Raw genomic sequence first — 27058 nt, 5'->3', positions numbered from 1 at the left:
CTTGTGAGCATGCTTTCTCCTGGTATATCTCCTCTGCTCGCACACATGCTCCTTTGTCCCACTGGACTGCATTTACAAACACAATTTCAAAGACAAAATTATTAAGAATTTCAAGAAGGTAACAGTGGAACATTTATCCAAGTGCAGGGATACTTCTGAGAAGGCTGCACAGGTTGCATGTCCTGAAGCTGGCCTTGAACATGGCATGATTGTTATTCAGGATGGTGACTTTACTTGAAGTATTCTCTGAATACGTGATGTGTCCTGGAAGATAGCAATGAGGAGAACTACAAGGCAGTAAAAGTTGAATGTTATGATGTTAAAGAGGCATGATGGGGAAAATCATACTTTGTGAGCTTCACTGGAAACCAAGAGGCCACAAATTTCCTGAACCAGAATACACAGAGGATGGGGGGATGCTTAAATCCTTTCAAGAGAGCGGCTAGAAAGTAGCATCTTTGGGAAGAGATAGGTTTGGTTATAGCCAAGATGAGATGAGACTATTTTATGAAGAAGCTAGGGATATAGAGACTGTTTGTCATAAAATGGGAGCTTTTATGAGGACAAAAAAGATAGGAAAAAACTGATGTGTGGGAGTATGGATGATAGGAGAGGAAGCATGGGGATAAGAGTTCAAAAGATCTGTCTTTATCTTGAATATCAGAAGATTACACTTTGGACAAAGAACAAAGATACCAAGAGGGTATATGGTAGAAATTATGGTTTCCTGGTATCCATGGAACTCTAGTGTTCCGTATTGGTACAGTCATTACAGTCTAAGGCTTACATTGTTATGTTGGACACCGGGTCTGGCTTTATGATGGACCCATGTGGAGTAGAAATAAAAGAATGAAATTTAGGACTGTAGTATTCTTTTACATAATAATTCCCAGAGAATGACTATTGTTGTTGTTATTAGGTGCCATTGAATTGATTTTGACTCATAGTGACCCTATGTACAACAGAACAAAACGATGTCTGGTTCTGTGACATCCTCACAATTGTTGCTACGCTTGAGCCCACTGTTGCAGCCACTGTGTCAATCCATCTCATTGAGGGTCTTCCTCTTTTTCACTGACCCTCTGTCAACAGGATGTCCTTCTCTAGCGACTGATCCCTCCTGATAACATGTCCAAAGTATGTGAAACGTAGTCTCGCCATCCTTGTTTCTAAAGAGCATTCTGGATATAGTTCTTTCAAGACAGATTTGTTTGCTCTTCTGGTAGTCCATGGTATATTCAATATTCTTCACCAACACTATAATTCAAAGGCATAAATTCTTTGGTCTTCCTTACTCATGGTCCAGCTTTCCCAAAGGTATGAGGCAGTTGAAAATACCATGGCTTGGTTCACGTGCACCTCAGTCCTTAAAGTGACATCTTTGCTTTTTTTTTTTTATATATAATTTTTATGGTGCTTTAAGGGAAAGTTTACAAATCAAGTCAGTCTCTCACACAAAAACTTATATACACCTTGCTACATACTCCCGATTACTCTTCCCCTAAAGAGACAGCCCACTACCACGCTCCACTCTCTTTTCGTGTCCATTTTGCCACCTTCTAACCCCCTCCACCTTCTCATTTCGCTTCAGGCAGATGGCAACACAGTCTCAAGTGTCCACCTGATCCAAGAAGCTCACTCCTCACTAGTGTCCCTCTCCAACCCATTGCCCAGTCCAATCCATGTCTGAAGAGTTGGCTTCAGGAATGGTTCCTCTCCCGGGCCAAGAGAAGGTCTGGGGGCCATGACCACCGCGGGTCCCTCTAGTCACTTAGTCTGGTCTTTTTATGAGAATTTGGGTTCTGCATGCCACTGCTCTCCTGCTCCCTCAGGGGTTCTCTGTTGTGTTCCCTGTCAGGGCAGTCATCGGTTGTAACTGGGCACCATCCGTTTTGCCAACTTCTAACCCCCTCTACCCTCTCATCTTCCTGCCAGGCAGGAGATGCCAACATAGTCTCAAGTGTCCACCTGATCCAAGAAGCTCACTCCTCACCAGCATCCCTCTCCAACCCATTGTCCAGTCCAATCCATGTCTGAAGAGTTGGCTTCAGGAATGGTTCCTGCCCTGGACCAACAGAAGGTCTGAGGGCCATGACCACCGGGGTTCTTTCAGTCTCAATTAGACCATTAAGTCTGGTCTTATGAGAATTTGGGGTCTGCAACCCACTGCTCTCCTGCTCCCTCAGGGGTTCTCTGTTGTGTTCCCTGTCAGGGCAGTCATCGGTTGCAGCCGGGCACCATCTAGTTCTTCTGGTTTCAGGATGATGTAGCCTCCGGTTCATGTGGCCCTTTCTGTCTCTTGGGTTGTAATCGCCTTGTGTCCTTGATGTTCTTCATTCTCCTTTGATCCAGGAGGGTTGAGACCAATTGATGCATCTTAGATGGCTGCTTGCTAGTGTTTAAGACCCCAGACCCCACTCTTCAAAATGGGATGCAGAATGTTTTCTTAATAGATTTTATTATGCCGATTGACTTAGATGTCCCCTGAAACCATGGTCCCCAGACCCCTGCCCCTGCTATGCTGGCTTTTGAAGCATTCAGTTTATTCAGGAAACTTCTTTGCTTTTGGTTTAGTCCAATTGTGCTGACCTCCCCGTATTGTGTGCTGTCTTTCCCTTCACCAAAAGCAGTTCTATCCACTATCTAATTAGTGAATTACCCTCTCCCACCCCACCCTCCCTCCCCCCTCTTGTAATCACAAAAGAACATTTTCTTCTCAGTTTAAACTATTTCTCAACTTCTTATAATAGTGGTTTTATACAATATTTGTTCTTTTGCAACTGACTAATTTCACTCAGTAATGCCTTCCAGGTTCCTCCATGTTATGAAATGTTTCACAGATTCCTCACTGTTTTTTATCGATGCGTAGTATTCCATTGTGTGAATATACCATAATTTATTTACCCATTCACCCATTGATGGGCTCCTTGGTTGCTTCCACCTTTTTGCTATTGTAAACAGTGCTACAATAAACATGGGTGTGCATATATCTGTTTGTGTAAAGGCTCTTATTTCTCTAGGATATATTCCGAAGAGTGGGATTGTTGGATTTTATGGTAGTTCTATTTCTAGCTTTTTAAGGAAGTGTCAAATCGATTTCCAAAGTGGTTGTACCATTTTACATTCCCACCAGCAGTGTATAAGTGTTCCCGTCTCTCCACAACCTCTCCAACATTTACTATTTTGTGTTTTTTGGATTAATGCCAGCCTTGTTAGAGTGAGATGAAATCTCACTGTAGTTTTGATCTGCATTTCTCTAATGCCTAATGATCGTGAACATTTCCTCATATATCTGTTAGCTACCTGAATGTCTCCTTTAGTGAAGTTTCTATTCATATCTTTTGCCCATTTTTTAATTGGGTTATTTGTCTTTTTGCAGTTGAGTTTTTGCAGTATCATGTAGATTTTAGAGATCAGGCGCTGATCAGAAATGTCATAGCTAAGAACTTTTTCTCAGTCTGTAGGTAGTCTTTTTACTCTTTTGGTGAAGTCTTTGGATGAGCATAGGTGTTTGATCTGTAGGAGCTCCCAGTTACCTAGTTTTTCTTTTACATTCTTTATGATGTTTTGTATACTGTTTATGCCATGTACTAGGGCTCCTAACATTGTCCCTATTTTTTCTTCCATGATCTTTATCGATTTAGATTTTATATTTAGGTCTTTGATCCATTGTGAGCTCGTTTTTGTGCATGGGGTGAGGTATGGGTCTCGTTTCATTCTTTTGCAGATGGATATCCAGTTATGCCAGCATCATTTGTTAAAAAGACTGTCTTTTCCCCATTTAACTGTTTTGGAGCCTTTGTCAAATATCAACTGCTCATATGTGGATGGATTTATGTCTGGATTCTCAATTCTGTTCCATTGATCCATGTATCTGTTGTTGTACCAGTACCAGGCTGCTTTGACTACTGTGGTGGTATAATAGGTTCTTCTTTTTCAGTAATGCGTTATTTATCCAGGGCCTCTTTCCTTTCCATATGAAGTTGGTGATTATTTTCTCCATCTCATTAAAGAAAGTCATTGGGATTTGGATCAGAATTGCATTAAATGTATAGATCGCTTTTGGAAGAATAGACATTTTTATAATGCTAAGTCTTCCTATCCATGAGCAAGGTATGTTCTTCCGCTTATGTAAGTCTCTTTTGGTTTCTTGCAGAAGTGTTTTGTAGTTTTCTTTGTATAAGTCTTTTACATCTCTGGTAAGATTTATTCCTAAGTATTTTATCTTCTTGGGGTCTACTGTAAATGGCATTGACTTGGTGATTCCCTCTTCGATGTTCTTTTTGTTGGTGTAGAGGAATCCAACTGATTTTTGTATGTTTATTTTCTATCCCTATACTCTGCTGAACTCTTCTATCAGTTTCAGTAGGTTTCTTGAGGATTCCTTAGGGTTTTCTGTGTATAAGATGTCATTTGCAAATAAAGATACTTTTACTTCTTCTTTGCCAATCTGAATGCCCTTTATTTCTTTATCTAGCCTAATTGCTCTGGCTAGGACTTCCAGCACAACGTTGCATAAGAGTGGTGATAAAGGGCATCCTTGTCTGGTTCCCGATCTCAATGGGAATGTTTTCAGGCTCTCTCCATTTAGGGTGATGTTGGCTGTTGGCTTTGTATAAATGCCCTTTATTATGTTGAGGAATTTTTTCTTCTATTCCTATTTTGCTGAGTGTTTTTATCATGAATGAGTGCTGAACTTTGTCAAATGCCTTTTCTGCATCAGTTGATAAAATCATGTCATTCTTGTCTTTTGTTTTATTTATGTACTGGATTACATTGTTTTTCTAATGTAGAACCATCCCTGCATACCTGGTATGAATCCCATTTGGTCATGGTAAATTATTTTTTTGATATGTTGTTGAATTCTATTGGCTAGAATTTTGTTGAGGATTTTTGCATCTACATTTATGAGGGATATAGGTCTATAATTTTCTTGTGGTGTCTTTACCTGGTTTTGGTATCAGGGATATGGTGGCTTCATAGAATGAGTTTGGTAGTATTCGTTCCTTTTCTATGCTCTGTAGTAGTGGTGTTAACTCTTCTCCGAAAGTTTGGTAGAACTCTGCAGTGAAGCTGTCTGGACTAGGGCTTTTTTTTTGTTGGGAGTTTTTTGATTACCTTTTCAATCTCCTCTTTTGTTATGGGTCTATTTAGTTGTTCTACCTCTGTTTGTGTTAGTTTAGGTAGGTAGTGTGTTTCTAGGAATTCATCCATTTCTTCTAGGTTTTCAAATTTGAGTATAGTTTTTCACAGTAATCTGATATGATTCTTTTAATTTCAGTTGGATCTGTTGTAATATCACCCCTCTCATTTCTTATTTGGGTTATTTGCTTCCACTCCTGTTTTTCTTTTGTCAGTTTGGCCAGTGGTTTATCAATTTTGTTGATTTCTTCAAGGAGCTAGCTTTTGGTCTTGTTAATTCTTTCAATTGTTTTTCTGTTTTCTATCTCATTTAGTTCAGCTCTAATTTTTATTGTTTTCTTCTGGTGCCTGTGGGTTTCTTTTGTTGCTCACTTTCTATTTGTTCAAGTTGTAGGGATAATTCTTTGATTTTGGCTCTTCTTTTGGTATGTGTGCATTTATTGATATAAATGGGTCTCTGAGCACCGCTTTTGCCGTTTCCCAAAGGTTCTGATAGGAAGTGTTTTCATTCTCATTGGAGTCTATGAATTTCTTTATTCCATCCTTAATGTCTACTAGAATCCAGTCTTTTTTGAGCAGGGTATTGTTCAGTTTCCAAGTGTTTGATTTCTTTTCCCTGCTTTTCGTGTTATTGATTTCCACTTTTATGGCCTTATGGTCAGAGAAGATGCTTTGTAATATTTCAATGTTTTGGATTCTGCTAAGGCTTGCTTTATGGCCTAATATGTGGTCTAGTCTAGAGAATGTCCCATGTGCACTGGAAAAGAAAGTATAGTTGGTTGCTGTTGGGTAGAGTGTTCTGTATATGTCTACAAGGTCAAGTTGGTTGATTGTGGCATTTAGATCTTCCGTGTCTTTACTGAGCTTCTTTCTGGATGTCCTGTCCTTCACCGAAAGTGGTGTGTTGAAGTCTCCTACTGTTCTTGTGGAGCTGTCTATCTCACTTTTCAATGCTGATAGAGTTTGTTTTATGTATCTTGCAGCCCTGTCATTGGGTGCATAAATATTTAATATGGTTATATCTTCTTGGTGTATTGTCCCTTTAATCATTATATAGTTTCCTTCCTTGTCCTTTATGATGGATTTAACTTTAAAGTCTATCTTATCAGAAATTAGTATTGCCACTCCTGCTCTTTTTTGATTGTTCTCTGATATATTTTTTCCATCCTTTGAGTTTTAGTTCATTTGTGTCTCTATGTCTAAGGTGTGTCTCTTGTAGGCAACATATGGACGGATCTTGTTTTTTAATCCATTCTGCCCCTCTGTCAGTATTGGTGCATTTAGTTCATTGACATTCAGGGTAATTATGGATAGGTATGAATTTAGTGCTATCATTTTGATGTCTTTTTTTTGTGTGCATTTCTTAGTCCCTTTTTATTACTTTAAGGTTGTCTTCTTTTATATAATAACATTGCCATTACCCTGTTTTTGGCTTTTTTTTAATACATAATAATCTTTGTTTTTTTGGATTTCCCTGTCTGGGTTGACTTCTGGTTGCTCTGCCCAGTGTTCGAGTCTTGGGTTGATACCTGATATTATTGATTTTCTAACCAAAGAACTCCCTTTAGTATTTTTTGTAGTTTTGGTTTGGTTTTTACTAATTCCCTAAACTTCTATTTATCTGGAAATGCTCTAATTTCACCTTCATATTTAAGAGACAGTCTTGCTGGATATATGATTCTTGGCAGGCAATTTTTTTCCTTCAATTTTTTCAATATCTCATCCCACTGCCTTCTTGCCTGCATGGTTTCTGCCAAGTAGTCCAAGCTTATTCTTATTGGCTCTCCATTGTAGGTGACTTTTCGTTTATCCCATGCTGCTTTTATATTTTCCTCTTTATCTTTGGTTTTGGCAAGTTTGATTATAATATTTCTTGGTGACTTTCTTTGAACATCTACCTTATGTGGAGTTCGATGAGCATCTTGGATAGATATCTTCTCATCTTTCACAATATCAGGGAAGTTTTCTGCCAACAAATCTTCAACAATTTTCTCTGTATTTTCTGTTATCCATCCCTGTTCAGGTACTCCAATCCAAGGTTATTTCTCTTTATAGAGTCCCATATGATTCTTAAGGTTTCTTCATTTTTTAAAATTCTTTTATCTGATTTTTCTTCAAATACATTAGGGCCAAGTGATTTATCTTTGAGTTCAGAAATTCTAGCTTCTACTTGCTCAATTCTGCTCCTCTGACTTTCTGTTGAGTTGTCTGATTCTGTAATTTTATTGTTTATCTTCTGAATTTCTGATTGCTGTGTGTCTATGGATTTTTTCAGCTTATTAAACTTTTCATTATGTTCCTGAATAACCTTTCTAATTTCTTCAGTTGCTTTATCTGTGTGTTCCTTGGCTTGTTCTGCATATTGCCTCATTTCTTTCCTGATGTCTTGAAGGGTTCTGTATATTAAAATTTTTTAGTCTGCTTCTGGTAATTCCAGGAATGTACTTTCATCTAGAAGATCCCTGGATTCTTTGTTTTGAGAGCCTGTTGAGGTGATCATGGTCTGTTTCTTTATGTGACTTGATATTGACTGTTGTCTCTGAGCTATCTATAAGTTATTGTATTAGTTTATGCTTGCTTACTGTGTCATAGCTGCTTGCTTTGTTTTGTTTTGGTATACCTCTATGGGTTGCTTGAGTGAGCTAGCTTGATTATTTTCGCCTTTGGAGCTCTGGTGTCCTGTCCCCAGCTGGCTAGAGCTGTTATCAGGTATATCAGTCTAGGAGTCCATTCACTTTCCTTGTATGAATTTAGCTCAGGTTTCCAGGTAGCTGATCATCAAGTGTGTGGTACAGGCTCTGACCTACAGTCTTAGAAGGGCAGGGTTGATTGGCATATTTACCAGTGTCTGATTGTAGCAGGGGGTCATGCTCTGAACAAGGCAGGGGACTGAGAACTGACCCCCAAGAGTCTCTGAGGAAAACGTGTCTCTGTTCCCTAAAGCGTGCTGGTGGGTGGGGTCTGCAGAGAACCAGGGACACCCAAAGTTTTTGTTCTAAGGACTGGGAGGTACCAGTTATCTTTGGATGCCTGTCAGAGTTGGCTGTGTGACCTGAGTGGAGCTACCAGTCCTTAGGTCCCTGATGTGGGTAGGTGAGGACCTTGTTTAATAGGCAAACGTCAAACACCCACCTCTCCACTGTACAGCTGAAATGGTTGGAGTCTGCCAACAAGGGCATATTCTCCTGAAACAGGCCCAGACAGGTCTATGCAGAAGGGAAAGGTGCTTAAGGTCCATGGATGGTTTATGCCTGGACAGGAGCTGATTCTGTCCTGAGCTCCCCCAGTTAATGGAGCTAGCAAATTATGTTTTCCCCCCAATTGCAATTTTTTTCCTTCCCCAAGGCCGGGAGGATGGCTCTGGTGCTCACCAGGGTCTATCTCAGGCCCAGGCATTCAGCCGCTGAGGCCAGCTTGGGGGTGGGGGGTGTGGTAAATATACACAAGTACTTAGCTTTTGACGAGAGCGCCGTTCTTCTCAGGTTACAGATGTGTCAGTAGGCTGTGTGGCTGGCTGCTTCTCCCTCAGGAAACTGCGGCCAAACGCTAGTACCAACCCACCGCCGCCGCCGCTGCTCCGGGAATGGTGCCTGAGGGCTCCCCGCCATTCAGGTCCGGTAACTCCTCTGCACTTCTGAACGGTCTCTTTCTCCCCCACCGCTCAGTTCATTGTCTATGCTTGCCTTCGATGCTCAGGGCTCCCAGATTGTCACAAATATACTCGTTTCACTCGGTTTTTGGGGTCTTTGTTGTAAAGAGGGCTCAACAGAAGTATCTGTCTATTCTGCCATCTTGGCTCCGCTTCCAGTGTCTTCTTCTGCATTCTTAATGTTTTGTATACTGTTTATGCCATGTATTAGGGGTCCTAAAGTTGTCCCTATTTTTTCTTCCATGATCTTTATCGATTTAGATTTTATATTTAGGTCTTTGATCCATTGTGAGCTCATTTTTGTGCATGGGGTGAGGTATGGGTCTTGCTTCATTTTTTTGCAGGTGGATATCCAGTTATGCCAGCACCATTTGTTAAAAAGACTGTCTTTTCCCCATTTAACTGTTTTGGGGCCTTTGTCAAACATCAACTGCTCGTATGTGGATGGACTTATGTCTGTATTCTCAGTTCTGTTCTATTGGTCTATGTATCTGTTGTTGTACCAGTACCAGGCTGTTTTGACTACTGTGGCAGTATAATAGGTTCTAAAATCAGGTAGAGTAAGGCTTCCCACTTTGTTCTTCTTTTTCTGTAATGCTTTACTTATCTGGGGCCTCTTTCCCTTCCATATAACATTTGTGATTTTTTTCTCCATTTCATTAAAGAAGGTCATTGGAATTTGGATCAGAATTCCATTGAATGTATAGATCATTTTTTGTAGAATAGACATTTTTATAATGTTAAGTCTTCCTATCCATGAGCAAGGTATGTTTTTCCACTTATGTAGTTCTCTTTTGGTTTTTTATAGAAGTGTATTGTAGTTTTCCTTGTATAAGTTTTTTATATCTCTGGTAAGATATATTCCTAAGTATTTTATCTTCTTGGGGGCTACTGTAAATGGCATTGATTTGGTGATTTCCTCTTCAATGTTCTTTTTGTTGGTGTAGAGGAATCCAACTGATTTTTGTATCTTTATCTTCTATCCTGATACTCTGCTGAACTCTTCTACTAGTTTCATTAGTTTTCTTGAGGATTCCTTAGGGTTTTCTGTGTATATCATATTGTCTGCAAGTTAATTTGACTTCTTCCCTGCCAATCTGGATCCCTTTATTTCTTTGTCTAGCTTAATCGCTCTGGCTACGACTTCCAGCACAATGTTGAATAAGAGTGTTGATAAAGGGCATCCTTGTCTAGTTCTCATTCTCAAGGGAAATGCTTTCAGGCTCTCTCCATTTAGGATGATGTTGGCTGTTGGCTTTGTATAAATACCCTTTATTTTGTTGAGGAATTTTCCTTCTGTTCCTATTTTGCTGAGAGTTTTTATCATGAATGGGTGTTGAATTTTGTAAAATGCCCTTTCTGCATCAATTGATAAAACCATGTGATTCTTGTGCTTTGTTTTATTTATGTGAGAGATTACATTAATTGTTTTTCTAATGTTGAACCATCCCTGCACACCTGGTATGAATCCCACTTTGTTATGGTGAATTATTTTTTTGATATGTTGTTGAATTCTATTGGCTAGAATTTTGTTGAAGATTTTTGAATCTAAGTTCATGAGGGATATAGGCCTGTAATTTTTTTTTTGTGGTATCTTTACCTGGTTTCGGTATCAGGGATATGGTAGCTCCATAGAATGAGTTTGGTAGTATTCTGTCCTTTTCTATGCTCTGAAATACCTTTAGTAGTAGTGGTGTTGACTCTTCTCTGAAAGTTTGGTAGAACTCTGCAGTGAAGCCGTCCGGACCAGGGCTTTTTTTTGTTGGGAGTTTTTTGATTACTTTTTAAATCTGTTCTTTTGTTATGGGTCTATTTAGTTGTTCTACCTCTGTTCGTGTTAGTTTAGGTGGGTAGTGTGTTTCTAGGAAATCATTCATTTCTTCTAGGTTTTCAAATTTGTTAGAGTACAATTTTTCTGATATAATTGTTTTAATTTCAGATGGGTCTGTTGTAATATCGCCCCTCTCATTTCTTATTCGAGTTATTTGCTTCCTCTCGTGTTTTTCTTCTGTCAATTTGGCCAGTGATTTATCAATTTTGTCGATCTTTTCAAAAAACCAGCTTTTGGTCTTGTTAATTCTTTCAATTGTTTTTCTGCTTTCTATTTCATTTAGTTCAGCTCTAATTTTTATTATTTGTTTTTTTCTGGTGCCTGTGGGTTTCTTTTGTTGCTCTCTTTCTATTTGTTCAAGTTGTAGGGATAATTCTTTGGTTTTGGCCCTTTCTTCTTTTTGTATGTGTGCACTTATTGATATAAATTGACCTCTGAGACTGCTTTCGATGTGTCCCTAAGGTTTTGATAGGAAGTGTTTTCATTCTCATTGGATTCTATGAATTTCTTTATTGCATCCTTAATGTCTTCTATAATCCAGTCTTTTTTGAGCAGGGTATTGTTCAGTTTCCAGGTGTTTGATTTCTTTTCCTGTTATTCATTTCCACATTTATGGGCTTACAGTCAGAGAAGATGCTTTGTAATATTTCAATGTTTTGGATTCTGCTAAGACTTGCTTTATGACCTAATACATGGTCTATTCTAGAGAATGTTCCATGTGCACTAGAAAAGAAAGTATACTTGGTTGCTGTTGGGTGGAGTGTTCTGTATACGTCTATGAGGTCAAGTTGGTTGATTATGGCATTTAGATCTTTTGTGTCTTTATTGAGCTGCTTTCTGGATGTCCTGTCCTTCACCAAAAGTGGTGTGTTGAAGTCTCCTATTATTGTGGAGCTGTCTATCTCATTGTAAATGCTGATAGTATTTTATGTATCTTACAGCCCTGTGATTGGGTGCATAAATATTTAATATGGTATATCTTCTTGATATATTGTCCGTGTAATCATTATTATTTTTTTAAATTATAGTGTTCTTCCTTATTCTTTATGATGGATTTGACTTTAAAGTCTATTTTGTCAGAAATTAATATTGGTACTCCTGCTCTTTTTTGACTGTTCTTTGCTTGATATGTTTTTTTCCATCCTTTGAGTTTCAATTTGTTTGTGTCTCCAAGTTGTGTCTCTTGTAGGCAGCATATAGATGGATCTTGTTTTTTAAACCATGCTGCCACTCTCTGTCTCTTTATTGGTGCATTTAGTCCATTTACTTTCAGGCTAATTATGCATAGGTATGAATTTACTGCTATCATTTTGATGTCTTTTTTTGTGTGTTGTAGACAGCTGCTTTTTCCCACTTAATTTTATGTGCTGAGTAGATTATCTTTATATATTGTCCTTTCCTCATATTTGTTGTTGGTGATTTTGTTTCTGCTGAGTCTCTATTTTTTTCTTGTATCTTATTTTGATGAGTAGGATAGTTTGTCTCCTTTGTGGTTACCTTATTATTTACCCCTATTTTTCTAAATTTAAATTGAACTTTTATTTCTTTGTATCACCGTATGTTTTTCTCCATATGGAAGATCTATGATTACATTTCTTAGTCCCTCTTTATTGTTTTAATGTTGTCTCCTTTTATATAACATCACTGTGACCCTGTTCTGAACTTTTTTTATTTTTTAAATAATCTTGCTGTTTTTTTGATTTCCTTCTCTGGGTTGACTGCTGATTGCTCTGACCAGTGCTCTAGTCTCGGGTTGATACCTGATATTATTGATTTTCTAACCAAAGAACTCCCTTTAGTGTTTCTTGTAGTCTTGGTTTGATTTTTACGAATTCCCTAAACTTCTGTTTATCTGGAAATGTCCTAATCTCACCTTTTTAAGAGACAGTTTTGCTGGGTATATGATTCTTAGCTGGCAATTTTTTTCCTTCAATTTTTTAAATAAGTCATCCCATTGCTTTCTTGCCTACTGGGTTTCTGCCAAGTAGTCCAAGCTTATTTTCATTGCTTCTCCTTTTTTTATCCCTAGCTGCTCTTATAATTCTCTCTTTATCTTTGGTTTTGGCAAGTTTGATTATAATATGTCTTGGTGAGTTTCTTTTAACATCTACCTCATGTGGAGTTTGATGAACACCTTGCATAAATATCTTTCAAAATATCAGGGAAGTTTTTTGCCCACAAATCTTCAATAATTCTCTCTGTGTTTTCTGTAATGCCTCCCTGTTCTGGTACTCCAATCATTCATAGGTCATTTCTCTTGATAGAGTCCCACAAGATTCTTAAGGTTTCTTCATTTTTTAAAATTCTTTTATCTGATTTTTCTTCAAATATGTTAGTGCAAAGTGATTTATCTTCAAGTTCAGAAATTCTAGCTTCTACTTGCTCAATTCTGCTCCTCTTTCTATTGAGTTATCTAAGTCTGTAATTTTATTGTTAATCTTCTGAATTTGATTGCTGGTTATAGACTTCTCCAGCTTATGAAATTTTTCATTATGTTCCTGAATAATCTTTCTAATTTCTTCAGTTGCTTTATCGGTGCGTTCCTTGGCTTGTTCTGCATATTGCCTCATTTTCTTCCTGACGTCTTCAAGTGTTCCATATATTAATCTTTTTTATTCTGCCTCTGGTAATTCCAGGAATGTACTTTCATCTAGAAGATTCCTGGATTGTTTTGAGAGCATGTTGAGGCGATGATGGTCTGTTTCTTTATGTGACTTGATATTGACTGTTGTCTCCGAGCCATCTATAAGTTATTGTATTAGTTTATGCTTGCTTACTGTGTCGTAGCTGCTTGCTTTTTTTTTTTTTTGATACACCCAAATGGGTTCCTTGAGTGAGCTAGCTTATTTTCGCCTTTGGAACTCTGATGTCCTATTCCCAGGTGGCTAGAGCTGTTATCAGGTATATCAGTCTAGGAGTCCATTCAGTTTTCTTATATGAATTCAGCTCAGGTTTCCAGGTAGGTGATCATCAAGTGTGTGGTACAGGCTCTGTCCTACAGTCTTAAGGGGCAGGGGTGATTGGCGTATGTACCTGTATCCGATTGTGGCAGGGAGTCACGCTCTGAACAAGACAGGGGGCTGAGCATCGACCCGTGTTTCTGAGGAAAGCACGTCCCTGTTCCCTAGAGTGTGCAGGTGGGTGGGTTCTGCAGATGGACTATGGGCACCCAAAGTTTTTGGTTGTAAGGACTGGGAGGTACCAGTTATCTTTGGACCCCTGTCACGGGTGGCTGGGTGACCTGAGTAGAGCTACCAGTCCTTAGGTCCCTGATGTAGGTAGGTGAGGACCTTATTTAATAGGAAAAGCAATGTCAAACATCAAACACCCACCTTGCCACCGCACAGCTGAAACGGGTGGAGTCTGCCAACAAGGGTCTCTTCTCCCAGAACAGGCCCACACAGGTCCATGCAGAAGGGAAAGGTGCTCAAACTCCATGGACTGTTTATACCTGGACTGGAACCACTTTTATCCTGAGCTTCCCTGGTTAGTGGAGCTGGCAAATTATCTCTTCCCCCAATTGCAAATTTTTTTCCTTCTCCAAGTCCGGGAGGATGGCTCAAGGTGGTCAAAAGGGCCTATCTCAGGCCCAGGGAATTCAGCCACTGAAGCCGGATTGGGGGTGGGGGGAGCATAATAAAATATATGGAAGTACTTAGCTTTCAGCAAGCTTGCTGTTCTCTGGTTCCGGAGGTGTGAGTCGGCTGTGTGCCTTGCTGCCTCTTCCTGAGGAAACTGCAGCCAAACACTAGTACCAGCCCACTGCCGCTGCCGCTCCGGGAATTGTGTCTGAGGGCTCCCCGAGGTTCAGCTATGGTAACTCCTCTCCACTTCTGAACGGTCTCTTCCTTCCTCTGCCCCTCAGTTCATTTTCTAAGCTTGCCTTTGAAGCTCTGGGCTCCCAGCTTGTCATAAATATACTAGTTTCACTTGTTTGTTTTGGTCTTTGGTGTAAACAGGGCTCGCCGGAAGCATCTGTTTATTCCGCCATCTTGGCTCCACCTGATCACACCTTTGCTTTTTAAGACTTTAAAGAGATCTTTTGCAGCAGATTTGTCCAATGCAGTGTATCATGTAATTTCTTGACTGTTGCTTCCATGGGTGTTGATTTGGGATTCAAGTAAAGCGAAATCCTTGACAACTTCAATCTTTTCTCCATTTATCATGATGTTGCTTATTGGTCCAGTTTCGAGGATTTTTGTTTTACGTTGAGGTGTAATCCATACTGAAGGCTGTGGTCTTTGATCTTCATCATGTGTCATCTGCATCTTGCAGGTTAACAAGTCTTCCTCCAATCGTGATGTCACATTCTTCTTCATATAGTCCAGTTTCTGGGATTATCTTCTCAGCATATAGACTGAGTAAGTACGGTGAAAGGAGACAACCCTGACATACAGCTGTTTTAACTTTAAAGCATGCGGTATCCCCTTGTTCTGTTTGAACGACTGCTTCTTGGTCTAAGTACAGGTTCCTCATAGGCACAATTATGTGTTCCAGAATTCCCATTCTTTGCAAAGTATCCATAATTTGTTATGATCTACACAGTCAAATGCCTTTGCATAGTCAATAAAACAGAGGTAAATATCTTTCCCTGTTTATGTACTGCTGCTTTTGAGTGATCTTCAGCAAAATTTTACTTGCATGTGATATTAATGATACTGTTTATTTCTGCATTCTGTTTGATCACCTATCTTTGAAATGGGCACAAACATATATCTCTTCCATTCAGTTGGCCAGGCAGCCGTCTTCCAAATTTCTTGGCATAGATGAGTGAGTACTTCCAGTGTTGCATCTGCTTGTTGAAACATCTCAATTTGTATTCCTTCAAATTCCTGGAGCCTTGTTTTTCACCAATGCCTTCATCAATTATGACTAAAAACTTGTTGGTTCCAACTCATAGTGACCCTATAGGACAGAGAACTGCCCCATAGGGTTTCCAAAGAGAACCTGGTGGATTTGAACTGCTGATCTTTTTTTTTTTTTAACCATTATGCCACCATGGTTTCTGCAGTTATGATTAGTATCAGAATAATTTTCCATCAACATGTATGGTACTAAAAAAAAAAAAAAAAACGGTACTAGCATGGTGAAAATAGTCACACTATCAAAAATTCCTGAGTTTGATATGCAATACCTCCCCCCCCCCAAAAAAAGGCAAATTCAATGCAATCTAAATAGCAATGCAGTAGATTGGTAAACTAAATTTGACACAACTATAAATGGAATATTATCTAACCTTATAAATAACATTATCACATTATATCTCAAATTTCATAATATTCATGTAGATGGATATTAATGACATAGAAAACAAGTAATGACATGTACAAAAGCTATTTTACAAAACAGGAGACAATGCATGCAACCAACCTATACTAAAGAAAATGAATAGATAAAAGACTAGAAAGAATACATCTACATATTTAGAGGGGCTATCTCTGGGTGGTACAGCCCTGTTGGTGCAGTGGTTAAGAGTTCCGCTGCTAACCAAAAGGCTGGCAGTTCGAATACACCAGCTGTTTCCTTGGAAACCCTGTGGGGCAGTTCTACCCTGTCCTATGGTGTCTATGAGTTGGAATCAACTTGATGACAATGGTTTTTTTTCTTTTTTCAGGTGGTAGGGTAGGGAGATTTCAATTTTCTTCTTTCTGTTTTTCTTCAAAATAGGTAATATTTAAATAAATAGACACACTTCTTTTTAATGTAAATTATGTTATCAGTCGTTTACTGAATTTTTGCCTTTGTAACATTGCAGTTGTTCCATTTACCAGTGATACAGGATGTACCTGAACAGTATGATCAGGCTGATAGCACAGTGGGAAGTAATTTGTTTTATTAAAATATCTACTTGCTCTTGACTTATTTTTAGTTCTGTCCTAATTTCTTTTCAGGGATATGGCCTATCCTAATTTACATGAGTGACAAGCCGTATGAATCTCACAGAGGTACTTTTGTAATAATTTATGTTTTAAATTTCTCTGATGGGCAAAAGGTGTCATAGAAGTAGTATTGCTCTAAGTCCTTTAAAAATAATCAGAGACTAAGTAACAAGAATTAAATCTAATTTCCTTTTGGGCCCCTTTATTAGCCAAGATGAGTGTTTTACACTTTAAGAAGGAAGCAGAAGGATGATGGGTTGGCCTATCAGTGTAAACTTTCTAACACAAGCACTTTTACACTCTTGTCCTGTAACACAGAGAAGGACCTGATGGAGCTACAAAGGAACTGTTTTAAAAAAAAAGTATCTACTTATTGACTTGTCATTTACTTAAGGTATCTTAATATCTCAAATTAAATTAATCCCATTTCATCATCTGAGCTAAATAGAATACAGATGCCAACGAACACAAAGGATAGCTTAATGAAACTTTCTGTGCTCAGAAGCCTGAACAGTACTTTGAGGTTTACCTCTTTCCCTTTCAGTTGTCTCTTAGGGGCTCTCAGGCCTTTCTCTCGGTTGTTACGGAGAACTTTGACATCGTTTTTACATTAAAAAGAAAACAATTCAGTAAGAAGTGGGTAGGCAGGGCTGCGCCCTCCTACTAAAGTGAGTTTAGGAAAGGGAAAAGACCTACTTGCCGTCTATAAAATCTATTATTTGAGTCACTCTTTTGGCTTAAGCCATTGTCTCTGAAAAGTCCTTATTAATAGATAAGTATATTATTACATGGAAGGATTGAAGAATTGACCTATTACACTTCAGCAAGGATAATTTCACTATCCTCCTTAGTTTACTTAGAAAGCTAGACTTCCATGGTTAATCTTACACAAAGACACACACACACACACACACATAATTTGAGCAGCTTTGGCCATTGAGCCCAGTACTTAGCATAATGCAGCACAAAGTGTGCCCTTAATGTATTTTTTAAATTGATGGATGGGAACACAACAATTGTGTTGTGTGGGGAGATGGCAGACTCAGGTGTGTGTGGTGTCTGGATATTAAAGATACCAAGGGTGAAAAAGTTTTGATGAAAACTCCCATAGTTTGAGTTTTCAATTTTGCTTCTCAGTCACTAATTTTCAAGTCACCAAGAAAAAAAAAAAAGTGAAAATAGGTGAAATGTAGCTCAACTTGCAATAAGTTTGTCTCATTCATTGAGTTTTCAACTGCTCACATATGCTGTCTTAAATTTTGTTTTTTGGAATAAATTTGGGTAATAAAGAGCCACAAAAATGCTCAGTCTCTTAAGAACAATTTCTGCCTTTTATCATCTTCTTTTAAAGATAAATGAGGTTTTAAAATAAAATGGTAAATTATGTAATTTTTCTCTCTGGACCCCGAATCAGGGATGGATTACTCAAAAAGCAAGATACGCACGGGTTTACTTGTGTTTACTTACTAATCCGTAATGCAAAATTTCACCTGTTATTCGTCTTTGATGTGGGAAACCCATGCAAAATTGTGCACTACGGATTAGTAAGTAAACACAATTAAACCCTTGGGTACCTTGCTTACTGGTTAATTCGCACCTGTCTAGATATGCCATAGTCTAGGTAACTACAAAAAAAAAAAAAAAAAAAAAAAAAAGGCAGTCAGAAAGAGTTAACAGCTTTTCAAACCTGGAGAAATTCTAGTACTAATCACTCTGGGATATATAATTTATCTACCCTGGTGGCACAGTGGTTAAGAACTCAGCTGCTAACCAAAGGTCGGCAGTTCAAATCCACCAGTCGCTCCTTGGAAACCCTGTGGGGCATCTCTACTCCGTCCTGTGAGAGAGTCAGAGACGTTTAAAAGCCAAAGCAAGACGCCTTATGCAGTTCTTTGCATATTAGCAGGAACAGCTCAAGCGCATCCCAAGTCCAGGAAATACAATAATCTGACCCAAGTGATCCATTTAGATGAGAAGAAAAAAGAATTTGTTTGTCATCTCCAGGATAGTCTCAAGAGTTCAAATAAAGTAAAAAGCAGGGAGAAATGCTTCAGAAACCACATTAATCCCGATACCCATTAAAAACTGAATCTGGAACTTTGTGTTAAGTGCGGGCAGAGGAAAGGGCGGTTAAAGAAAACAGCCCGGGTGGCGGCTCTGAACAAACCCGGGAAGGGCGGGCAGGAAGTCCTTGGTCAGGGAGACTTTTCTCCTGGCTTTCCGAAAGGTACTTTTGGAAGCTCCATTCCCCGAGGTCTCCTCCAGGAGTCCTGGGCCGCGCTCCTCTCCCGGAGGCTGCAACTGCCCGACACAACGCCGGGTAAATGGGAGAAACCTCAGGGCAGAATAAAGATGCGGCGAAGTGAGGGAATGCGAGCGCGTGTCCTGGGCGCTGCCGCTGCTGTTGTCCGGGGTGCTGAAAAACCGGGAACTTCTCCGCAAGCAGCAGCCACTTTTCTTTCTCGGAGGGGTGGGGAGTAGGTATTTCACGGTGCGCACCTGCTAAAGCCGTCTTGGCCCCGGGCCCGGAGGTGCGGCCAAAAATCAAAGAGGTGTAATGGGGTGATAAGCACAGCCCGGCAGGCACTCCAGGCGGGATCTCCGGGCGTCCTTTCCCCGCCTCCACCGAGCAGGTCCACGGCCGCGACTCTCGTACCATCTGCGCGCGAACTCTTGCCTCCCCTGGACGCGTGCGCCCGCAGGCTGAGCGCGGCGACGAGCCGAGGAGGAGGTGCAAGGTGCTGCGGAGTGCGGATAAACCCGCTCTAGTCCCGGGATCGGGGACGTGGGGGTGGGTGGAGGCGAGAGCGAGCGGGGCATGCGCAGTGGGGCGGAGGAGGTGGAGATGGCCCGGGAGGCGGGGGGACTGCTGTTTATTTGCAGCTGGGCCAACTCCGCGGCGCAGACGGCGGCAGAGCGCGGGGCGCCGGCAGCGAGTGCAGCAGCCGCAGCACCATGCCCGAGCCCACCTCCGGGCAGCCGCCGCGCGCCGCCAGAACCCCGGAAGGGGAGGATGCCAGACACCCGGGAGAGGCCAGGACAGCAGTGGTGGCGGCGGCGCGATGGTGGTGACAACCTCTGCCCGAAGCGGCAGCGGCGGGGACCGCGCGTCCCCCCGGCGGCGGGGCTGCGGACTCGCGCCGGCCGGGGCCGCGGCACTGCTCGCCGGGGCGAGTTGCTTGTGCTACGGCAACTCCCTGCAGGGCGAGTTCGTGCACGACGACGTGTGGGCAATCGTGAACAACCCCGACGTGCGGCCCGACGCCCCGCTCCTCTGGGGCATCTTCGCCAACGACTTCTGGGGCAAGGGCATGGCAGAGAACACCAGCCACAAGTCCTATCGGCCGCTCTGTGTCCTCACCTTCAAGTGAGTCCCTCGCCTCGATCTTACCGCCGCCCCTGGCCAAGAGAAATTGCGGGCCTGGCTTGGGGGGCGTTTCTATTTCCTATTGCCCCTTTCCCCCCCACGCCTTCCTCCTCTCCGGGCTGCCCATGCCGCTCTCCGTCCTGGTCCTCTGCCCACCTTCCCTGCAGTGCTGAGGCGCTTCAGGAGTTGGAATCGAGTTTCTCAAGCGTCTGCGCTCTTGGCCAGCCTTTCTCTCGGGGCAGGGTTGGGAGGGGGCTAGAGGAGCCGCCTCCGCACACTCCCTGTGGTAGGGCTGCCAAGTGGGACCAGCGGAGGCCCAAGGCGCTCCGAAGGGGTGACGATGGGGGGGTTGCTTCTAAGTTGGGATTTCTCTGAGCCTTTAGGGCAGCTTTGCAAATGGGGAGCCTGTCAGCCCCTTTGGGGTAGTAGCATTTGGATGAGAGGAGGCAGGAGCTCTGAGCTGCCAGGGGTGCGTGGGTTTTCGGGGGAGGAGCAGAGGAGGCAGCAGAGGCTCCCTCCCTTCGCCGCACCTCGGCCCGCGCCTTTGGCTGCTCGCGGACCATGTCTAATCTGCCAAAACTGCTTGCCATCTAGACTTAATAAAGGTGCAAAGCAAAGGAACGCAGAAGCGTGGAACCCTCTGGGGATCCTGGCGTCCCAGCCGAACTAGTTTTCTTTTATAACCTCGGAGTCATGATTCAGCATTTCTGGTGTGAATAATTTCAGTGTAAGGGGAACCGAGGGTACGTCGAGTTTTTGTATGCTGGAGTATTTTCTTGAATTTAAAAGAGGGCTAGCACCAGACGAAAATGGAGAACTAATTTGAGGCAAGTGCTGTCACACCCATCGTGAGCTTGACTCAGCCTTTTTTAATTTGGCTCAGGATTTAAGCCTGTTATAATGTGCCGGACAAAACTGCTCAACTAATATCGGTTCCGTGTCATCAGCGTTTTTAAGCCATTTCCAACGGGTGAAATAGGAACCTGTCTTTATGGTAATGATCATTCCAGACCGGCTCCACAAATTGAAAAGCCTTCCTTGGCCAGGAGGCCAAGATCTCTTGACAGGTGGCTCTAATGACTTAGAAAAGGGAACCATGGCAATTGGCAACAATTCTTGGGCTTTTGACGTAATTCTTCCACAGAAAGCTTAAGGTTTTAAGGAGGGTGAGGAAATTGCATATTTGACTCGGAAAAAAATATTTTATGAACATTTTTCCTCTTTCAGAGTTGTCCTGGGTTTGAGCTGAAAGATAATTTTGGCTAGTGACCAAGTTGCTCAGTACTTTGAGTTTTCCAAATGTTTCTTAAAGTCTCCTTCGATGGCACAGATATATATGTTTAACTTCTAGATTGACCTTTTCCATTTATTACAATGAGGGTTGTTTATTTAATGTGTGGAAGTGCACAGTGAGGTGGGCCGGACCTGACAGCCGTGGAGATTATCGTTGTCCCTGGTCTGAGATACTCCCTTTGAAAAGATCTGGGCCAAATACCTGAGCTCATTTGGTGGAGGTGCGGAAGAGTGCTTTTGGCTCTTGACTTTCTAAAATGTTCCTTTATTCATGCAAGTGAAGACAGGGTCAGAGGTGAAAAGGTGGAGGAAGGAAGAGGGGAAGGAGAAAACTAGCATGGGTTTGGCAGAACAGGGGCAAAGGAGGAGCAGGTTGAGGGGAAGCTCTTCACATGTGGTAATCATTGATTCTAAAAAGCAGCTTGGTGTCCAAGATACAGTGCTCTTCTCATGGTGTATCTCATTGTCTAGATAAGATACAGTTTTTTTTTCTTTTGAGAAGATTAAGTTGCAAATCTAAAGAGCAACACGGAACAAACTGAATGAACAGGTGCCTCTTCAGAAAGAGAAAAGTTAATCTTTCTGTTATCAGATGAGTTGATTTAAGTAAGACTGGGCACTTTCAGTACAGTCACTTGAGTTAAAATAACATCCTCTAGTGCAATAGCATAAAGCTGGGGCGGTGTAACAGATGAAACCGATGAAGTTAGACTTATGCAACTCTAAAGACTGTTACAAGGAAGAATATTTATTGGCCGTTCAGTATGAACTAAGCATTAGCCTGTACCTTTATGATTTTTATTTAGTTTGTAGAAATACAGTTAAAGGGGCCCTTTAAATATTTAAGGAGCCGTGGTGGCATAGTGGAGCCCCGGTGGCAGTGGTTAAGAGCTTGGCCACTAACCAAAAGGTTGGCAGTTCCAATCCACCAGCTGCTGCTTGGAAACCCTATGGGGCAGTTCTGCTCGGTCCTGTGGAGTTGCTATGAATTGGAATCAACTTCACGGCAACGGGTTTGGGTTTTTTTTAGTTTTGGTTTTGGTGGCATAGTAATATAAGAGCTCAGCTGTTAGCTGAAAGGTGGGCAGTTGGAACCCACCAGCCATTTAACCAGAGGGAGATGTGGCAATCTGCTTCCATAAAGATTTACGGCCTTGGAAACTCTATGGAGCAGTTCTGCTGTGTCCTGCAGTGTGGCTATGAGTTGGAATTGACTCGACAGCAACAGGTTTGGTTGTTGATTAAATATTTAAGCTATATCTTAACTATATAACTATTGTTATTATTGCTGGGTGCCATTGAGATGGCTCCAACTCATAGCGACACTGTGTACGACAGAATGAAGCACTGCCCAGTCCTGTGCCATCCTCACAATCATTGTTATGGTTGAGCCCATTGTTGCAGCCACTGTGTCAATCCGTCTCTTCCTCTTTTTTGCTGACCCTCTCCTTTACAAAGCATGGTGTCCTTCCCCAGGGACTGATCCCACCTGATAGCATGTCCACAGTATGTGAGACATAGTCTCCCCATCCTTGTTTCTAAGGAACGTTCTGGCTATACTTCCTCCAAGACAGATTTGTTTCTTATTTTGACAGTCCATGATATGTTCATTATTCTTCACCAAGACTGTAATTCAAAGGCATCAATTTTTCGGTCTTCCTTATTCATTGTCCAGCTTTTGCATGCATTTGAGGCGATTGAAAACATGATGGCTTGGGTCAGGTACACCTTGGTCTTTAAGGTGACATCTTTGTTTTTTAACACTTTAAAGAGGTCTTTCGCAGCAGATTTGCTCAGTGCAATGTGTTGCTTGATTTCTTGATTGCTGCTTCCATGGGTGTTGATTGTGAATCCAAGTAAAATAAAATCTTTGACAGCTTCAATCCTTTGTCCATTTATCATGATGTTGCTTATTGGTCCAGTTGAGAGGATTTTTGTTTTCTTTATGTTGAGGTGTAATCCATACTAAAGGCTCTGGGCTTTGATTTTCATCAGTAAGTGCTTCAAGTCCTCTTTACTTTCAGCAAGGAAAGTTGTGTCATCTGCATAAGGCGGGTTGTTAATGAGTCTTCCTCCAATCCTGGTGCCGCATTCTACATATAGTCCAGTTGCTCGGATTATTTGCTGAGCATCCAGATTAAGTATCGTGAAAGGATACAACCCTGACACACACCTTTCCTGACTTTAAACCACACAGTATCCCCTCGTTCTGCCCAAACGACTGTCTCTTCATCTATGTACGGGTTCCTGATGAACCGAGTTAAGTGTTCTGGAATTCCCATTCTTTGTAATGTTATCCATAATTTGTAATGATCCACACAATCAAATGCCTTTGCATAGTCAATAAAACACAGGTAAACATTTTTCTGGTATTCTCTGCTTTCAGCCAGGATCCGTCAGACATCAGCAGTGATATCCCACGTTCCATGTCTTCTTCTGAATCTGGCTTGATTTTCTGGCAGTTCTCTGTCAATGTACTGCTGCAACCACTTTTGTAACTATTAGTAACTATATTTAACTATATTTAAGTTTACGTGTTTGAGTGAAAATCTCTGAGAGTTCAAAACTGGTTTTTAAAAACCGTTTAATTAGAGATAATTCTACGTTCTCATGCGATTGTAAGAAATAATACAGAGATCTTTTATATACCTCACCCATTTCCCCTCTGTGGTAGGATCTTGCATGACTATACAACAATACCACAACCAGGAAATTGCAGTTGATTCAACCTACAGACCTTATTCAGACTTTAGCAGTTTTACATCTGCTCTTTTCTTTTGGATGTCTGTACTTAGTTCCGTGCAGTTTTATCACATCTGTAGCTTTCTGTGACCACCCAACAGTACAGAACAGTTCCATCACGAGAATCCGTCATACTATGCTGTTATAACCACAGACACCCCCCCAGCCCCTGACAACCACTAATCTGTTTTCTGTCTCTCTAATTTTGTAATTTCAAGAATGTCTTATATGTGGAATCATACAGTATGTAACCTGTTGATATGGAATATTTCACTCAGCATAATTCTCAGCGACTCAGTTTGTTTTGTGTATCAAGAGTTCATTCCTTTTTATTACTGAGTAGTATTCCATGGAATGGATATACCACAGTTTGTTTTAATTCAGTTGTTTAAGAACATCTGGGCTGTTTTCACAAATAAAGCTGCTATAAATGCTTATGTACAGGTTTTTGTGTGAACACAAGCTTTTATTTCTCTGGGATAGATACCCAGGTCACATTGCTAGGTTGTATGGTAGTTGCATGTTTAGATTTTTAAACTGCCAGACTGTTTTCCAGACATCTTGCCAGCCATGGATGAGGAATCCATTGCTGTATATCCTCACCAGCATTTGGTATTGTCACCATTTTTTTTATTATAGTCATTCTGAAGGGTACATAGTGATATTTCATTGTAGTTTTAATTAGTATTTCCTGAACAGCTAAAGTTGTTGAATATCTTTTCATGTGCTCATTTCATTTGCCCTCTATATATCATTTTCGGTGAAATGTCTCGTTGTGTCTTGTGTCCATTTGCTAAGTGATGTTTTTTCCTTTTAACCGTTGAGTTTTGAGAGTTATATATTCTAGATACAGCTCCTTTCTCAGCTATATGGTTGGCAAATATTTTTTTCCACTCTGTAGCTTGTCTTTTCATCATTTTCACAGGACTTTTATAGTGAAAAATCAAACTTATTTTTTTTATTAAAAGTAAATTTATTTTTTTTGAGTCATTGAATGTCACGCATACTGAGTGAAGACTTCTCTTAAAAATAAACATAATTGACCGATGCACAATGTTTGTCGCTTGTACGGAAAGATACTAGTCACTATTTTTCTCAAATAAGAAACGGATTAAAATTCCCAAAGCCAACTCTTCAGACAGGAATTAGACTAGACTGTAAGATAGAAAATGATACTGGTGAGGAGTGAGCCTCTTGGATCAAGAAGACACGTGAGACTATGTGGGCAGCTCCTGTCTGGAGGGGAGATGTGAAGGCTGGGGAGGACAGAAGCTGGCTGAATCGACACGGAAATAGAGGGTGGAGAGAAGAGTGTGCTGTCTCATTGGGGGAGAGCAACTAGGACTAGATAGAAAGGTGTATATAAATTTTTGTATGATAGACTGACTTGATTTGTAAACTTTCACTTAAAGCACAATAAAAATTTTTAAAAGTTCAAAGATTAAAAAAAAGGAAATGGGTTAAAATTGAAATGAGGACATGGATTATCAGAGCATCTAATTTTACCAGTTTTGGGAGGCAGGGCAATGGATAATGAAGGCAACTCATCACTGATATAGCGACTTTGACCAGTGTCAATTTAGCTGGACTTGATGGCAGTGGTCTGTTTCTTAGAATTCCTTCCCTGTATGGTCCTGGCTTAGGATTGACAACAAGTGAAGTTTCTGCAAGAGTTGGAAGGTGGAAGTGAAGTGGCCACTGTCTCACTCAGAGGGTGGGTGTAGATTTTGGTGTTGATGGCAGCTGATGCAGGTTGTCACAGAAATGCTGGCTAACCTGGTGGTGTGTAGCAGCAGCCAGGCCCATGGCTCCTCCAGCGGTCTCCAGGCCCCCTCCTTCAGCTTCTTGGAATCATGGCGCAGGTGTGTGTGTAGCTCTCTGGGGAAGCATGCCAGCTGTACTGCAAGCCACTCACATCATTAAAGCTGGAGCCTTAGAGATAGTGAGAAACAGATAGATATTCCAGCTCTTCCTTGTGAGTTCCAGCTTTCTGCTACTCCAGGTCCATCTATCCTCCCTTCCTGAATGCCTGCCTTGCTGGGTTTTGACTTGTGTCGTAGACACAGAAGCAGCAGCATTGCCGAGACTATTTAACCATCCCTCACAATTGTGCAAGGTCAAATCCCTGTAGGAATCTCTTATTCTGCGTCACTCCTGGTGGTTCTGCTTCTCTGGTCAAACTCTAACTGATACAGATGGTCATCATTTTGTGTTTCTTGAAGTGACCTTAGAATGCTAATGAATTTGTATTTCTAATCAAACTTATATCCAGTCTTTTCACAAGATCAATTCCAAGGCATACAGGAATATTTTTGGACTAACTAGAGCAGAATCTATGAAAACTTAATCTGTAGCAGTAATCTTTTTTATTTTGCTGCTTTATCCTTCACTGGCCACAACCTCTTCGTAGCTATAAAATCGGGAGGGAAACATTAAACCACACTGTACACACTGAATTGACACAGAACCCAAACACGTGATGCCCATTACCCTCCCTTGAATAATGACCCTGATTGATTTAAAGTGTGCTTAGTTTTTTTTTTTTTTTTCTTTTTCTTTCCCCACCCCACCTTGGGAAGAAGCCTCTGCAGGGTTGTTGGCAGTGCCATTCCATGTCAGTAAGCAAGTGGTTCTGTGGGAGCAATAGGTTGCAATCTGCTTCTGTCAAGAAAATCCTATAGGTTAGTTCTACTGTCACATGGGGTTGCTATGAGTCGGAATCAACTTGGCGGCACCTAACAACAATGACAACAACAAAGCAAGTGGAGGGTACCTCAAAAAAAAAGGAAAAAAAGTGACTTTTCCATGTTAAAGATGGGGAAACTATGTCAAATTAAAGGTTCGTTCACTTATTCCTTCAACATATATTTTCAAAGCAATCCTTACAGTCAGTGCTGTTCCAGGCATTGGAGATGAGAGCAATGAACAAGACAGATGATGTTGCTGCTTCATGGAGCTTCCATTTTTTTTTTTTTTTTGCAGGGGGCAGATATCAGACAATAAACAAACCCATAAGTAGACATGAAAATATCAGGTAGTGATGAATGTTACATTAAGAGTTAAAACTGGGGAAATGATAGAAAGACTAGAGTACCACCTGAGACAGGGTGTCAGGCAAGGTCTCCATGGGAAGCTGATATTTAAGTTGAAGTCTG

General features: G+C 41.0%; 2 protein-coding genes across 3 annotated transcripts in view; one reads left to right on the top strand and one right to left on the bottom strand.

The window, feature by feature from the left end:
• Positions 1–15660: 15660 nt before the first annotated feature.
• On the bottom strand, positions 15661–19458 carry LOC126076285 (uncharacterized). Its single transcript, XM_049884850.1, has 3 exons — positions 19409–19458; positions 18273–19266; positions 15661–15676 (listed from the first exon to the last, which is right to left on the bottom strand). The coding sequence occupies exons 1-2, from the start codon at positions 19456–19458 to the stop codon at positions 18606–18608; spliced, it is 711 nt and encodes a 236-aa protein (XP_049740807.1). The 3' UTR covers positions 15661–15676; positions 18273–18605.
• TMTC1 (transmembrane O-mannosyltransferase targeting cadherins 1) overlaps positions 19390–27058 on the top strand; it is a 335228-nt gene continuing 327559 nt past the window's right edge. For both annotated transcript variants that reach the window (XM_049882736.1, XM_049882735.1), the window contains exon 1: positions 19390–19868. In XM_049882736.1, the coding sequence (XP_049738693.1) occupies positions 19564–19868 (305 nt within the window). In that variant the 5' untranslated portion in view covers positions 19390–19563. The remainder of the gene's footprint in view (positions 19869–27058) is intronic.

The sequence above is a fragment of the Elephas maximus genome, chromosome 4 (assembly GCF_024166365.1).
Source record: "Elephas maximus indicus isolate mEleMax1 chromosome 4, mEleMax1 primary haplotype, whole genome shotgun sequence".
NCBI lineage: Eukaryota > Metazoa > Chordata > Mammalia > Proboscidea > Elephantidae > Elephas > Elephas maximus.
This window is presented reverse-complemented; position numbering and strand designations above follow the sequence as displayed.